Source organism: Carassius gibelio, chromosome B24 (genome assembly GCF_023724105.1).
Source record: "Carassius gibelio isolate Cgi1373 ecotype wild population from Czech Republic chromosome B24, carGib1.2-hapl.c, whole genome shotgun sequence".
Lineage (NCBI taxonomy): Eukaryota > Metazoa > Chordata > Actinopteri > Cypriniformes > Cyprinidae > Carassius > Carassius gibelio.
Genome location: NC_068419.1, coordinates 2,528,335 through 2,541,795, shown reverse-complemented (window position 1 = coordinate 2,541,795; position 13,461 = coordinate 2,528,335). Strand labels below are relative to the sequence as shown.

The 13,461-nt window shown below is 39.2% G+C and overlaps 1 protein-coding gene across 1 annotated transcript; it reads left to right on the top strand.

Annotated features, from left to right (window-relative positions):
• The first annotated feature begins 10,973 nt into the window (after positions 1 to 10,973).
• LOC128013554 (noggin-2) lies at positions 10,974 to 13,214 on the top strand. The gene has a single exon (XM_052596668.1). It carries the CDS (start codon positions 11,766 to 11,768, stop codon positions 12,399 to 12,401), a length of 636 nt encoding a protein of 211 aa, XP_052452628.1. The 5' UTR covers positions 10,974 to 11,765; the 3' UTR covers positions 12,402 to 13,214.
• The last annotated feature ends 247 nt before the right edge of the window (positions 13,215 to 13,461 follow it).

Below are 13,461 nucleotides of genomic sequence, written 5' to 3'. Positions count from 1 at the left end.
TTTAATCGATTTTTAACAATAGCTTTTTAACGTTTTTCAATTATATATTTTTTTATCATATTTTATATATGTATTTCCATTAGTGATATGCCCCTTATACTGAAAAAAAAAATCCACCAATCAGAGAAGATGCAGTTACCATGGAAACAAGTTCACAGTCAACTTAAAGTGTTCTGTGTTTTATGGAAACTGTTCCTGCTACGGGTTAACTTTTCTCACAATTCTGACTGTTGTCTTGTGAATCTGAGTACAAGAAAATAGAATAAGACACAATTTTGACAAATTTTCTTAATTCTGAGTCAACAAAAAATTAATTCCAAGATTTTAATTTAGAATTCAGACTATTTTTGGAATTCTGAGTAAACAAAATTTATAGTGAGATATGAACTCAAAATTTGGACTATATATTTTTTTTCAATTTATAGTAAAAAAAAAAAAATGTAATTGCAAGACATGAACTCAAAACTCAAACTATTTTTCTTGGAACTCCAAGTAAAAAAAATGTAGTATGCTTTTTTTATTATTATTCTAAGTAAAAAAATAAATAAATCGCTTAGATATTAGATATTAACTCAAAAATTAAGACTATTTTTCTTGGAATTCTGGGTAAAAAATAATAATTGCAAGATATAAACTCATAATTATATCTATTTTTCTAGGAATTCTGGGTAAAAAATGATAATTCCAAGAATTATAAACTCAGAATTCTGTCCGTTTTCTTAGAATTCTGAATTCTGAAAAAGTACAAAAAAACTTTATGGCAAGACTTTTTTCTCCAATTCCTAATTTACATCCCACAATTCTGACTTTGCATCAGAATTAAAAATGTAATAATCTTTCTCACAATTGCAAGTTTTTATCTCACAGTTCTGATTTTACGTCTTCTAATTCCAGCTTTATGTTTCACAAATAGTTTTCTCCAAATTATGGGAAAAAAAGTCAGAATTGTGAGATAAAATGTTGTTAATGTCATTCACAGTGCTTCATGGGTAAATATCTAAGCTTGTATTCACCAGATTTAAAACCCATTACGATGAAAATGAAAGTTCAAGAATGCTTTAGAACTGTTTCCTGCAGCACTGTATTCATAAAGATCTGGTGATTTATCTCATCCATGTGGAGAAGATGAATGAGAAATGCTCATTGCTAAGTTTGCATGATTTTGACATACGATTAATTTCACATTAAATGGACCAACATCATTTTGTTGAATTTAAAACAATATGCTTTTGTAAAAAAAGCAAAAACCAGAGATTCAGGGATGTTAGTTTGAGAGACACTTCACATCTTTTCTCGTCATTAGTGTCACTTTTCTTCAGTATTTTTGACGTTTCAGTTTGTTTGAATCAGCATTTACCGTTCAAAAGTTTCTGATCAGATTTATTGTCATTTTTTTAACAAAAGGAATACTTTAAGCAAAGATGCATTAAATTAATCAAAGGTGACAGTAAGACATTTATAACATTAGAAAAGATTTCTATTTCAAATAAATGCAGTTTTTTATTACTTTATATTCAAATAACCTTACAAAATAAAACATCTGCACATCTGTTTTCAACATTGATAATAATCAAAATATTTCTTGATCAGCAATTCAGTGTATTTTCATGATTTCTGAAGAATCATGTGACTCTGAAGACTGGAGGAATGATGCTGAAAATACAGCTGTGCATCACAGGAATAAATTAATTGTTTTAAATATATTGCAAAAGAAAATAGTAATTATAAATTGTAATAATATAAAAAAAAAAATCCTGTATTTTTGATCAATCAAAATGCAGCTTTGATGTGCAGAAGTTAAAAATGAAAAACTATGCGCTAGCCAACTGCGTCTTTTAGTGCAGATTTGTCATCTGATTTGATGTTTGCTCTCTAATGCAGTGACTTACAGACGTGTGTCAGAAGTGTTTCAAGACGTTTAGTGCTGCTGTGATCTGTCTTCAGTGAAATAATAGCTGCTCTCTGATTGACTGAATCCACACTGAGTGTCTCACTTCTGCTTAGTAAAGTGTGGGAAACACTCGACAAACACACACACACACACACACTCTCTCTCTCACACACACACACAAGTCCCGCTCACAAAAACAAACAGGCACAACACAAACTGGCAGACCACACACACACTGGTATACAAGCGCTCCCTCTCTCTCTCACACACACACACACATTAAAGTGCAGTGGAGCGTGTGGAAGACCACACACACGCTGCACCTTTAAGGCCGTCGCTGTGACGGTTATCGACAGTAACCTTAGAATTGTAGCAGGGTTCTCACACCTCCTAATTATACCGTGTAGACTCCGGGAAGACCTGCGCTAAATTTAGCCCTCTGCGGATCTGCAAATACTGTTAGCAAAACATTCCCAAAAGAGCCTGAATGGATGTGATTCAGGGCTGGAGCTCTGCGTCGCTGAAGACGCACTCATGATGCTGAGCCTGATCCAAAGGTTCATCGAGCCAGATCTGAGGCAGCATCGCACCGGTGTCTGTAGGGACGAGACAATGGCCAGAATGCATAGAACCAAATCTATCCAGTTTTATTCTATTTTATAACTATTTATTTTATTTTATTTTCATTTTGTATATTGCATTTTGCATATATATATATATATATATATTAGGAGATGGCAAGTGAATATATTGAGTGACATCTCATAAATAGTTATATATAAGGTGAATTATTAAAACATTACTATTACTTGATTATTAAAATGTTTTAAAATTATTAAAAAAGTAGTTCAATTAATAAAACATAATTCACTCCGATTAATATGATTTTTTTAATTTATCAGATTACTTTTATTTTGTATATATATATATATATATATATATATATATATATATATATATATATATATATAATGCATTTAACAACTTGCTATTATTGTGTTAACACTTATTATATTAATTAAATTATATATATTTAAGTATATAATTAATACAATTAAAAAAAATATATATATATATATAAAACATTTGATATATAATAAATTACTAGAAATAATAAATTACAAATTATAATGAAGCACTTTGCATGTGTTGTAGAGTGTAAGTGAACACAAGTGAGCTTCGTGACAAATTATTAAAATATGATTTAAAATGTAGTCTTAAGTTTAACATTACTATGTTGTGCCCTTTCTAAAAGTGTGTTAAGAAGCATGAAAGTGTCTCTCTTTAAGTACACTTAAGTAGACGTTTATTTCATTAATATTCTATTATAAGCAATATTTCTACACATTTAAGACTAATTTAAGTCCAGTTAAGCACACTTGTGTTTCACAAGGCTGTCAGCACTAACTTCACCTTTTCCTCTTTCTTTGCACCAGTAAAGTCACACACACAGTAGTTCAACACGTGTCGGAGTGAATGTAATTATATCTCTCCTAATTGAGGAGCTCATCACTAGGTTCAGCCTCTATCTTTAAACCGCACAAACCGCAGCCTGTTATTCCCATCACGGCTCTGATTACAGTCTGAATGATAACGGACGTTCTTCTGCATCCGGTGCCTGGAGATGGGTCTGTAAGTCTATATGTGATACGAACACAGCGTCCTCTGTGCATTTATAGCTTGAAACGATCTGCAGAAGTGCGTCTGGTTCACCTGTTCTGTGCTTATTGTGTACGTTTGTGCTGGAGCTCGAGACAGACCCCCCTTCGCTCGGGACCCCCGGGGGCCGTAACCCTTTAAAGCACCTATAAAACATTTGGCAGGAGCGTTTGAAGTTTTTATGAAGCGCTGCAGTATTGTTCCCCAGAGAGACGGCGCACTCCACTGGCGCCTCACTGCCCTCGTACACTGCCAGAGCGCGGGAGGGGAGCCGCACACGTGTGTGTGTGTGTGTGTGTGTGTGTGTGTGTGTGCACGCATAGCTCTGTTTGTTCTTTCTTACTCTGTGTGTCATAGATGGAATGAAAGTGTGTGTTTATTTGTTGCCATGGTCTTTCACTGTAGTGAAGTTGGGGAGTGTTTGGCTGCGCTCACACTACATCATTCTGATCTCCTCAATGCTATCGTAGTATTCTTAACATACTGTACTAGTTTTTATTTGTATCTTTTATTTTTTTTTAATGTTCAATTTTAGTTGTGTTTTCATCATTTTTATTATTATTATTTTTTATGTCTATATAGCTTTACAGGTAAAGTGGAAATGTTATGATGAACGGTCAATGGCATCTAAATGGCTACGTTATTCTTTATTATTTTAAGATTAACTAAAGATGACTTTAATAGTAGAATAAAATTGTGTATGCATAATGATAGTTTAGTCATAATCTGTGTGTGTGTGTTTGTGTGTGTGTATATATACATATTAAGTGTGGGAATCTTATGGTACCTCATGATGTGATTAAAAATTGATTCACGATTTTCGATTTTTAATCACCACTCATGATTTTTCATCAATATTTTTGGTGCACACTGGACATCAAATGCACCAATATTTTGACACAAAAACACACCAGTCTAGTATGGATAAGAACTAATCTTATTAACTATTAACTTCCTAATAAATCTAAAATATTTGACTTCTCATTTAGGATGTGCCCGAATCCGAATACTGTGTTCAGAATGGAAATGATGTGTAATAATGATAATGTTGAATGAAATGAGCATTTTTCCCACCTCCTACTTGGAAATAACATCTGGAACACCGCTGCCTGTGAATTCAGGACCGATCGATTTTTTTTTCCTTCTGTTTTTGCCATAATTGACAGAAATATGTCATACGAGACGTGTGATTGACTGGAACGCACTGAAGTTGGAAGTAGGACATTTCAACTGCGATGTTCCCTCTTCCCGGCATAAATATGAGATGGGAGGAAAAATATATTTCAGTGGTTCCTCTCATAATTATATTGTTGGCTAATTCTATATATTGCGGGCATATCTCCTTACTCTGTTTATGTGCTAAATACATTTTTTATATACTGTATAGTAACAGGTCAAACTTGAACTTCGTTTTCTTGCCTTTCTGAATACATATTTTCTATTCAGGCATATCCTTATTTCCCTAATAACAAATCATCAATAATTTCCAAACACTTGGCCTTGCTCAAAGGTGTTGGTTTTTCCTCCTCCGTTGCTGCGTGTGAGGTGTGCTCTCAAGTTTGGGTTCTGCCTTTTTGTTACAATAATATTATTAATATATAATATTAACTTGAAAATATATATTTTTTTAATTTGTAAATCAATGCGATTCACAAATATATATATGGCGCCTCATATATATATTTGTATATATTTCTTATATATATATATATATATAAACATTTAGTAATTTGAATGTTTTGTGTAATTTCAGTTTTAGTTTTCAGGATAAACTAAATAAAAAATTTGAGAAAGAAATAGTACAATTTCATATATCATTTTATTACAGTTAACATTTATTTCAAGTAACAAAAATGTTGTACATCTTACATAGAGTTGTACATACAGGAGCCAATCAGAGAAGGCTTTTCACATTTGTTTTCTCTCAGGTTGCTGTGTGTGTGTGTGTGTGTGTGTGTGTGTGTTCACACTCACGCTGCAGAGTCTAAAAACAAACGCCAGCAGCGTCTAATCCACTGGAGCCAGACTGTGTGTGTGAGAGTGTGTGTGTTCATTATTTCTGTTAATATAACACTAATAATCATTCATAAGCCTGTGTTTGGAGCCGGTGGGTGTGTCCTGGATGAGACACAACAGCTGGAGTGGACGTGCGTACAGAGTGATGTCAGTGTGTGTGTGTGTGTGTGTGCTCTTGTTCTTGTATAATATCAGGACACAACTCTGTATAATGACATGGGTATGACACAAGTATTACAAGGAGAGAGTGACTTATGAGGACATAACCCATGTCCCCATTTTTCAAAACACTCATCATACAGAATGAGTTTTTTTAAGAAAGTAAAAATGCACAAAGTTTCCTGTGAGGGTTAGGGTTAGGTGTAGGGCCGTAGAATATACAGTTTGTACAGAATAAAAACCATTACACCTATGGGATGAACACACTTTTCACAAAAACTAACGTGTGTGTGTGTGTGTGTGTGTGTGTGTGTGTGTGAGATGTTAAGTTGAGCAGTAGCAGTGACACAGCAATGAGAACAACCACCACATACTGTTGAATTAAGCATGCTACACACACACACACACACACACACAAACACACACTGTGCCATTGTTTAGAAATATAACTGAATTAGAGTTTTGAACAATACTGAGATCAAAGAAATCGGCTTGTGTATCTAACTATCTATCTGACTATCTATCTATCTATCTATCTGTTTAATTCAAAAAATTCTTCAGGATCTAAAAAAGCTACTGAAAAAGTAAATAAAGCATCTGGCATCTACTTTGAAAGCCCCCATGGACAGGATTGTAATAAAAAGTGATATTTTCAGCCATCTTCCTCAGATTTGATTAGACATTCTTGGACATAGAGAAATGCAGCTTTGCATCATTTGCTCACCAATGGATGCCCTGCAGTGAATGGGTGCCGTCAGAATGAGAACCCAACACAGATAGGGAAAACACCACAATAATCCACACCACGCCAGTCCATAAGTTATCATCTGGAGAAGACAAAAGATGAATGTTTGTAAGAAAAACTGTTGCTTCTGGCCAAATAACACTTCCTCCAGTGAAAAAGTCCATCTCCTGTTGTCTTTCAAATCAAAAACCAATGACACATTTGTTTAGAACTACTTTAGACTGTTGTAAACTGTGCTTGATCTGTGCAGATTTCTCTCCTGATTCAGGCAATACGACTTCTCACTGGAGGAAGCATTATTATGGATTATGGAATTACATTTTACTTGGAAGTAACAGCTTAATGTTAAAAACATCTTGATTGATCTGTTACTTACAAACATTAACAGCTTCTCAAGATGTTAACTGTGGACTGGAGTGGTGTGGATGATTGTGATGTTTTTATCAGCTGTTTGGACTCTCGTTCTGACGGCACCCATTCACTGCAGAGCATCCATTGGTGAGCAAATGATGCAATGCTACATTTCTCCAAATCTCCAAATGTGTGATAGAATCACTGCCCAAAGACACTCTTTCTCTCTCTCTCTCTCACTGTGTGCTAAATGAGGGATGGGTGTTTTCTCCGTGTTTGTCCGCAGCTGCTCATTTATGTGTGTTTTGATTAGATCACCAGTGTGAGTCAATATTCAGGACATCTTCTGTGTCTACACTGCATCTCTGTCCTGTGCTGTTCTGCATGCTGTCGCTGCACTGAGGCATTTCACAGTATATGTCCAGCGCACGCATACACACACACACACACACACACACTCAGAGCTACACTTTCACCTCAGAGAGACACACACACACACACACACACACACACACACACACACACACACACTCAGAGCTACACTTTCACCTCAGAGAGCCACACACACACACACTCAGAGCTACACTTTCACCTCATAGAGCCACACACACACACACACACACACACACACACTCAGAGCTACACTTTCACCTCAGAGAGCCACACACACACACACACACACTCAGAGCTACACTTTCACCTCAGAGAGAGACACACACACACACACACACAGTAGCGAGTGTGATGGCAGACAATGATTTGAAGTCTCTGCTGCTCTCCAAGACTGCATTTATTTAATTCAAAGTGCAGTAAAAACAGTAATATTGTGAAAAAGTATTACAATTTAAAAATAAGTAAATGTTTTCTGTGAATACATTGCAAAATATAATTAATTCCTCTGATCAATGCTGTATTTTCAGCATCATTCCTCCAGTCTTCAGTGTCACATGATCTTCAGAAATCATTCTAATATGCTGATCTGCTGCTCAGGAAACATTTCTGATTATTATCAATGTTGAGGGATCAGTTGTGCTGCTTCATATTTTTGTGGAAAACAAAAAAACTTGGTTGGGATTAAAGTCAAAAACGTATTCAAAAAGGAATCTTTTGTAGCATTTTAAATGTTCTTACTGTCACTTATGATTTATTTAAAAATTAAAGCATCCTAGCTGAATTTGAAGAATCCTTGCTTTTTTCATTTGGATCCAGTTCAATCAGAGGATTGTTTCCTGCTTAACTATAATGAATCCATCATTAACTAGCTAGAATGCAACTGTTTCCCACAACGAACACTGCTCACAACAGGACTTGTAGTGAATTTCATTATGCACAGATGATGGAGTAATAATTCAACAAAACTGAATTATTACTTCATTCCTGAACTGGAATGAAGGATATAGATTTCTGTGTCTGAAAGCAAAGGAAACTACGCTTCTAACCACAAGTTTGCGAATGTTCTTGGGAGGTTTGGGAATCGTTGAACTGTATTGGTAAGTGTTTGGGAATCGCACCCCAGATCAATCGAGGTGCTCACAAGAAGGCCTTTCAACCCCATCGGATTCTTTGCTTGCACATAAACAGAGCTCAACCTGAACTGTCCACATTGGGCCTCCGAGACGGACTCAATTACAGCAATATCTTGCGGTTATTAGGAACCGGGCTCCAGGAATGTGATGTCATCCCGCCCCCTCACTCTGGGAATGCCCTCTCCCTGGGTCTCTTCCTTTTCCCTGTCCTCCATCCCAGCAGGATATTTCTCGCATTCATTTTAATTTTAGGCAACATGAATGAGGGTAATCAAACTGGAATGCAGTGAAGTCACACACACACTGACCGCATCCCAATTAAACGAGGCCGAGAGATCATTATTGACCTGCTGCCCACCCCCTCTTCCACTTTTCTTTTCTTCCCGTGTCCTCTCCTCCCCTTTCTGCGCCACACGGTAGGCCTGAATAGAAGCGCGGTGCATTGGAGCTGTGCGTTCAGTCGCGCGCACACACATTCGGAGGAAGCGTCCCCATGCTGTGTCACTGAAAGCCCTCGCAGTCTGCGCTGTCAATCAAACGGAAGGTATGACATCAACTCACGGGATGAACGCACGCTTATAGCACCGCTGTCGCCACAGAGATTCACCAGTGTGATGCTGTTTACATGGCGTACAGTGAAAGAAATAAACAGGAAATCTTCAAACAGACAGCGCTAAACGAGCGCAGATTTCTCAATGCGGCTTCAGCATCTGCTTCCAGTTAGAGATGCTCTGATCAAACATCTGTGTCACTTCGAGCGTCGAAGGAGCGAAAAAGCAGAAATATTCTTATTACATATGCATTAATATGTATGCATTCAGCAGAGTAGGGACGTCGCATGTCTGTCTGTCTGGGAACGCTAACGTCCTTTAAAAGAAATGAACCAATGCTCTTCCAATCCATTAAACATTTTTCCTAAAACTTTTTTTTTAATGTTACCACGTTTAAGAACATTCATAGAATATTCGATGTTTACAAAACGATTCGGAATGTTCTCTTAACGTTCACCAAATCGTTCCTACAGCGTTTTTAAAACAGCACGTTTGAACTTTCAGAGAAATAACGTTTATAGAACTTTTGACATGTTTTGTTACCAGTCTATCTATATAGATAGCCTACTCATATAAGATATCTGCAGTATCTGAGAGTTTTATTTTAAATATTAAATATTAAATAATTGAGGTCAATGCTGGCAGAAATCTGATGAGATTAACACGGATGCATTTGAGGCAAAGACTATGTTTTTAACCAAATGTAACTTGTTTGTAACACTTGCATGACATCAGAAGCTCATGCATTGAAATGTGAATATGATTATACATGAAGCTAAATGTCAAGACGTCTCTATCTGTCTGAATGAACGTGAGCTGCTGCTGATTGTTTGTGAGAGTTCCTGCGCAGCGTCAGTGAGCCCCGCTCGCTCGCGCTCTCTAGCGGTCACAATGCGGCTTGACACCGGCAGCTGAACCGCAGAACCACAGAACCGCAGCCAGACAGTCTGCCACCGATCCACAGACTGCTGGGGCCCTGCTTTACATGCCTCACACTCCTCATGTCATGAAGCCCACAGCTCACAGAGGGATATCCCTACAGCCCCTGCAATCCACCACAGACAGCTTGAGAACAGAGAGAGACGCTTAAAATATCACGCTCATTAATAATAAGAACAAATATTAGCCCACTGCATCTTTTGTGCATTGTTGAATAGTAGTCTAAAATTATTGAATAGAGGTCTAAAGATGAATTCATGCACGTGCAAATATTTTGACAGCTCAAACATTACCGAATCGTTAATGACTTAAAGTTGCACAATTAAATTTGGGTTGTAAAAAAAGTTCACCTCGGCTCTTTCAGGTTTCACCTGTGAGCAAGGGCAGAATTTGTGCATGGCGTTGGAACATCAGGCTGCACATCGAGCTCAAGTTCTGGCACCGTGAGAGGTGACATGTCTCTATATGTGCCCATTTAAATACTTAATTGTGGCCGTTTATTTGGTGACCTCGAGAGTTCACGCCTGTTGGTTCCTGCCAGTGGCAAGAGCAAAGGTCGAAGCCGAATCCACAAACCAGAAGCGCTTTAATGGACCAATTATTGGATTCCTAAGCACTTCACTTTGTTTTTCTTTTTCCTTGGGAAAAGTGATGTTGCCTGTGTGTTTGTGTGTGTGTGTGTGTGTGTGTGTGTGTGAGAGAGAGAGAGAGAGAGAGAGAGAGAGTGTTTGTATCGCTCAGCTCATGTCAGACTACTAAAAAATGGCTTTATTGGGGGAAAGAAAAGCATTTAAATGATTATTCAATAAAATGCACAATATGCATCATGTGCCAATATGTGCAAAAGCCCCAGATGACTGATGCATCCAGAAAAGATTGTAATTTGAATGTGGTATGAATGAATTATAAGGTTTCCACTTGAACGTTATTTATGCAAGACTATGTAACTGTTCATAATAGGTGGGTAAGTGTCACGGAATGTGCAAGATATGGAAAATCCCAAATGTGTGTTTTCTGGTTGCTGTTCTGTAGCAGCCTGTGATAAATCTAGAGCTATTGTGGTTGAGATGTGTGTGCGTGTGTGTATTAGGAGGGGGGTCTCATTGTATGTGTGTGTGTTCTGCTGTCAGTCAGACTGAGAGTTCTTGGTGAGCTGGGTGCGCACACACACTCACGCGCGCGCTCATGGAGCGACGGGGGGAGAAGGGAAGGGGTGGAGATATTTAACTTGGGAAAGAGGGGAGTTCTCCTCCAGACGCGCTCATTCTCCTCTGTCCCAGATCAGGACCAGGCGAGTTTTTCGGACGTCTCTGCGGAGGAGTATTTCTGACACAGCGGGGATATGAAAGCAACGCGGCTGGAGAACATGCAGAAGACTTTCGCAGGAGCGATTGGCGCAAACGTGTAGAGGAGCCTGATTTTATTCCGTACTGATCCCGAACATGTTCTAGACGCGTTTGAGGCTCCGATCGTGGCGTTCTGCTGAGTCTGTGGAGAGATAGAGCGGCTCTCGTCCCGGTTCAACAGCGCCGGTTCGGCGGGACGCACTGGAGCCTGTGCACTCAGAGAGAGAGAGAGAGAGGAGTGCGTAAAAATAACATTGGCTAAGACGCGCTCCATTCCGCGGGTGCGCTGACATTTCAAGCGCCAGTTTGGGTATTTGACAGAATCCGAGCAGTCTTTGGAAACGGTGCCATCCCATCCTACCCCGTTGCCATGGTGACCCGTCGAAAAGTCCGATGAGGATACGGTTTTGCAGCGCACTTGGCACGCCTCACCTGAGCGAGTGTTCCTGAAAACAGACAGCCTATGTCCCATGTCATCCCGGGCCACGCGGCCGTCTATTAAAAGATCTCGCTATTTATGCGCGGGTGTGTGAGGGCGCAGTGAGGGCCAACTCCACTCCGCAGACAGACAGAAGACGAGTCATGGGCAGCATCACCCGCGCTTTGCCGCTGCTGCTGCTGCTCCTGTGCGCGCAAGGCGCCGCGGCCCAGCACTACCTGCGACTGAGGCCCTCGCCCAGCGAGCATCTGCCGGTCCCCGACCTTAAAGAGGACCCCGATCCGGAGCACGATCCGCGCGAGCAGGACCTCTCGGAGAAGACGCTGCGCAAGAAGATAGGCAGCAACTTCGACCCCAGCTTCATGTCCATCCACCTGCCCACGCAGCTGAACGCCAGCGCGCCACCGGAGCTGCCGCGCTTGCCCATGCCCGCAGACCTCAAGAAGCTGAACCTGACGGAGACCCCGTACGGCAGGCGCGTCAAGTTGGGCAAAAAGGCTCGGCGGAAGTTCCTGCAGTGGCTGTGGATGTACACGCACTGTCCGGTGCTGTACACCTGGAAGGACCTGGGCGTGCGTTTCTGGCCGCGCTACATCAAGGAGGGCAACTGCTTCAGCGAGCGCTCCTGCTCCTTCCCCGAGGGCATGTCATGCAAGCCGGTCAAATCGGTGACCAAGACCCTCCTGCGGTGGTACTGCCAGGGCTTCCTGCGGCAGAAGTACTGCACGTGGATATCGGTGCAGTACCCCATCATCTCCGAGTGCAAATGCTCCTGCTGAGCAGAGAGAGAGAGGGGGCTAACGATTGGGAATGATTGCACTGTTTACCCACGGACAGAGACGTGTGGCGCCACATAGCGAATCTATTTTTTTATACATACACACACACACACACACACACATATACATACACATACACATACATACATACATAAATACACACACACACACACACACACACACACACACACATATATATATATATATATATATATATATATATATATATATATATATATATATATATATATAGCTTTTAAATTCAAAATATACGACAGCATATGTACATATTTAAGTGAGAAGACGAAGAATGCAGCTATTTTTTTTTTGTTGTCGTCAAAGGATCAGGACCATGTTCTCACGAGGAGCACTTCGGCTCGTGGTTATTTTTATGAAATTATTGCCAAGACGCAAGAGAGAGAAGTTACCTTTCCTCATTCGAACTCTATTTATAGAGACTGAAGAACACTATGCCTAGAGGTTTTGTACAAATATTAATATCAATAATGATGATGATGATTTAAAAAAAAAGGCTGGGCTGAAATTTATACACGTGAACTCAGCTTTTTTTTCTTTTGAAAATTATATAGTATTTTAGTAATAAAAAAGCATATGTTTTATTTATTGTTTTAACGGTTGTGAGTATAGATAAAGAGAAGAGAATAGAATATAGCAGAAATTCTACTTGAAAAGTTCTAAAAATGAATTTAAGAAAATATTAATAATAATAATAATAAACATGTCCGTGTAAATGCCATGGTTTTAGCAATAAAATCTGTTAAACTTGGACCGAAAGATCCGAGGAATATGTCAGATGTTCTTGGTTTCTTTAGGTTAAGAACGCTGAATGATGCCTGTGTTGCAGAATGAATGCAGATGCGTGCGTGCTGAACATTTTGTGCTCTTTCTGAATGAGATCTAGGCCCTTCTGCGTGCTCATGCTGTGCAAATACTCCACGGGGAGCGCTTGGACACTGCGTAAAAGCGCGCAGATGTTAACACAGCGCTAAAATATGATGCAGCCATTTTCAAACACTGTCATTGGTGAAATAGAGCAGGG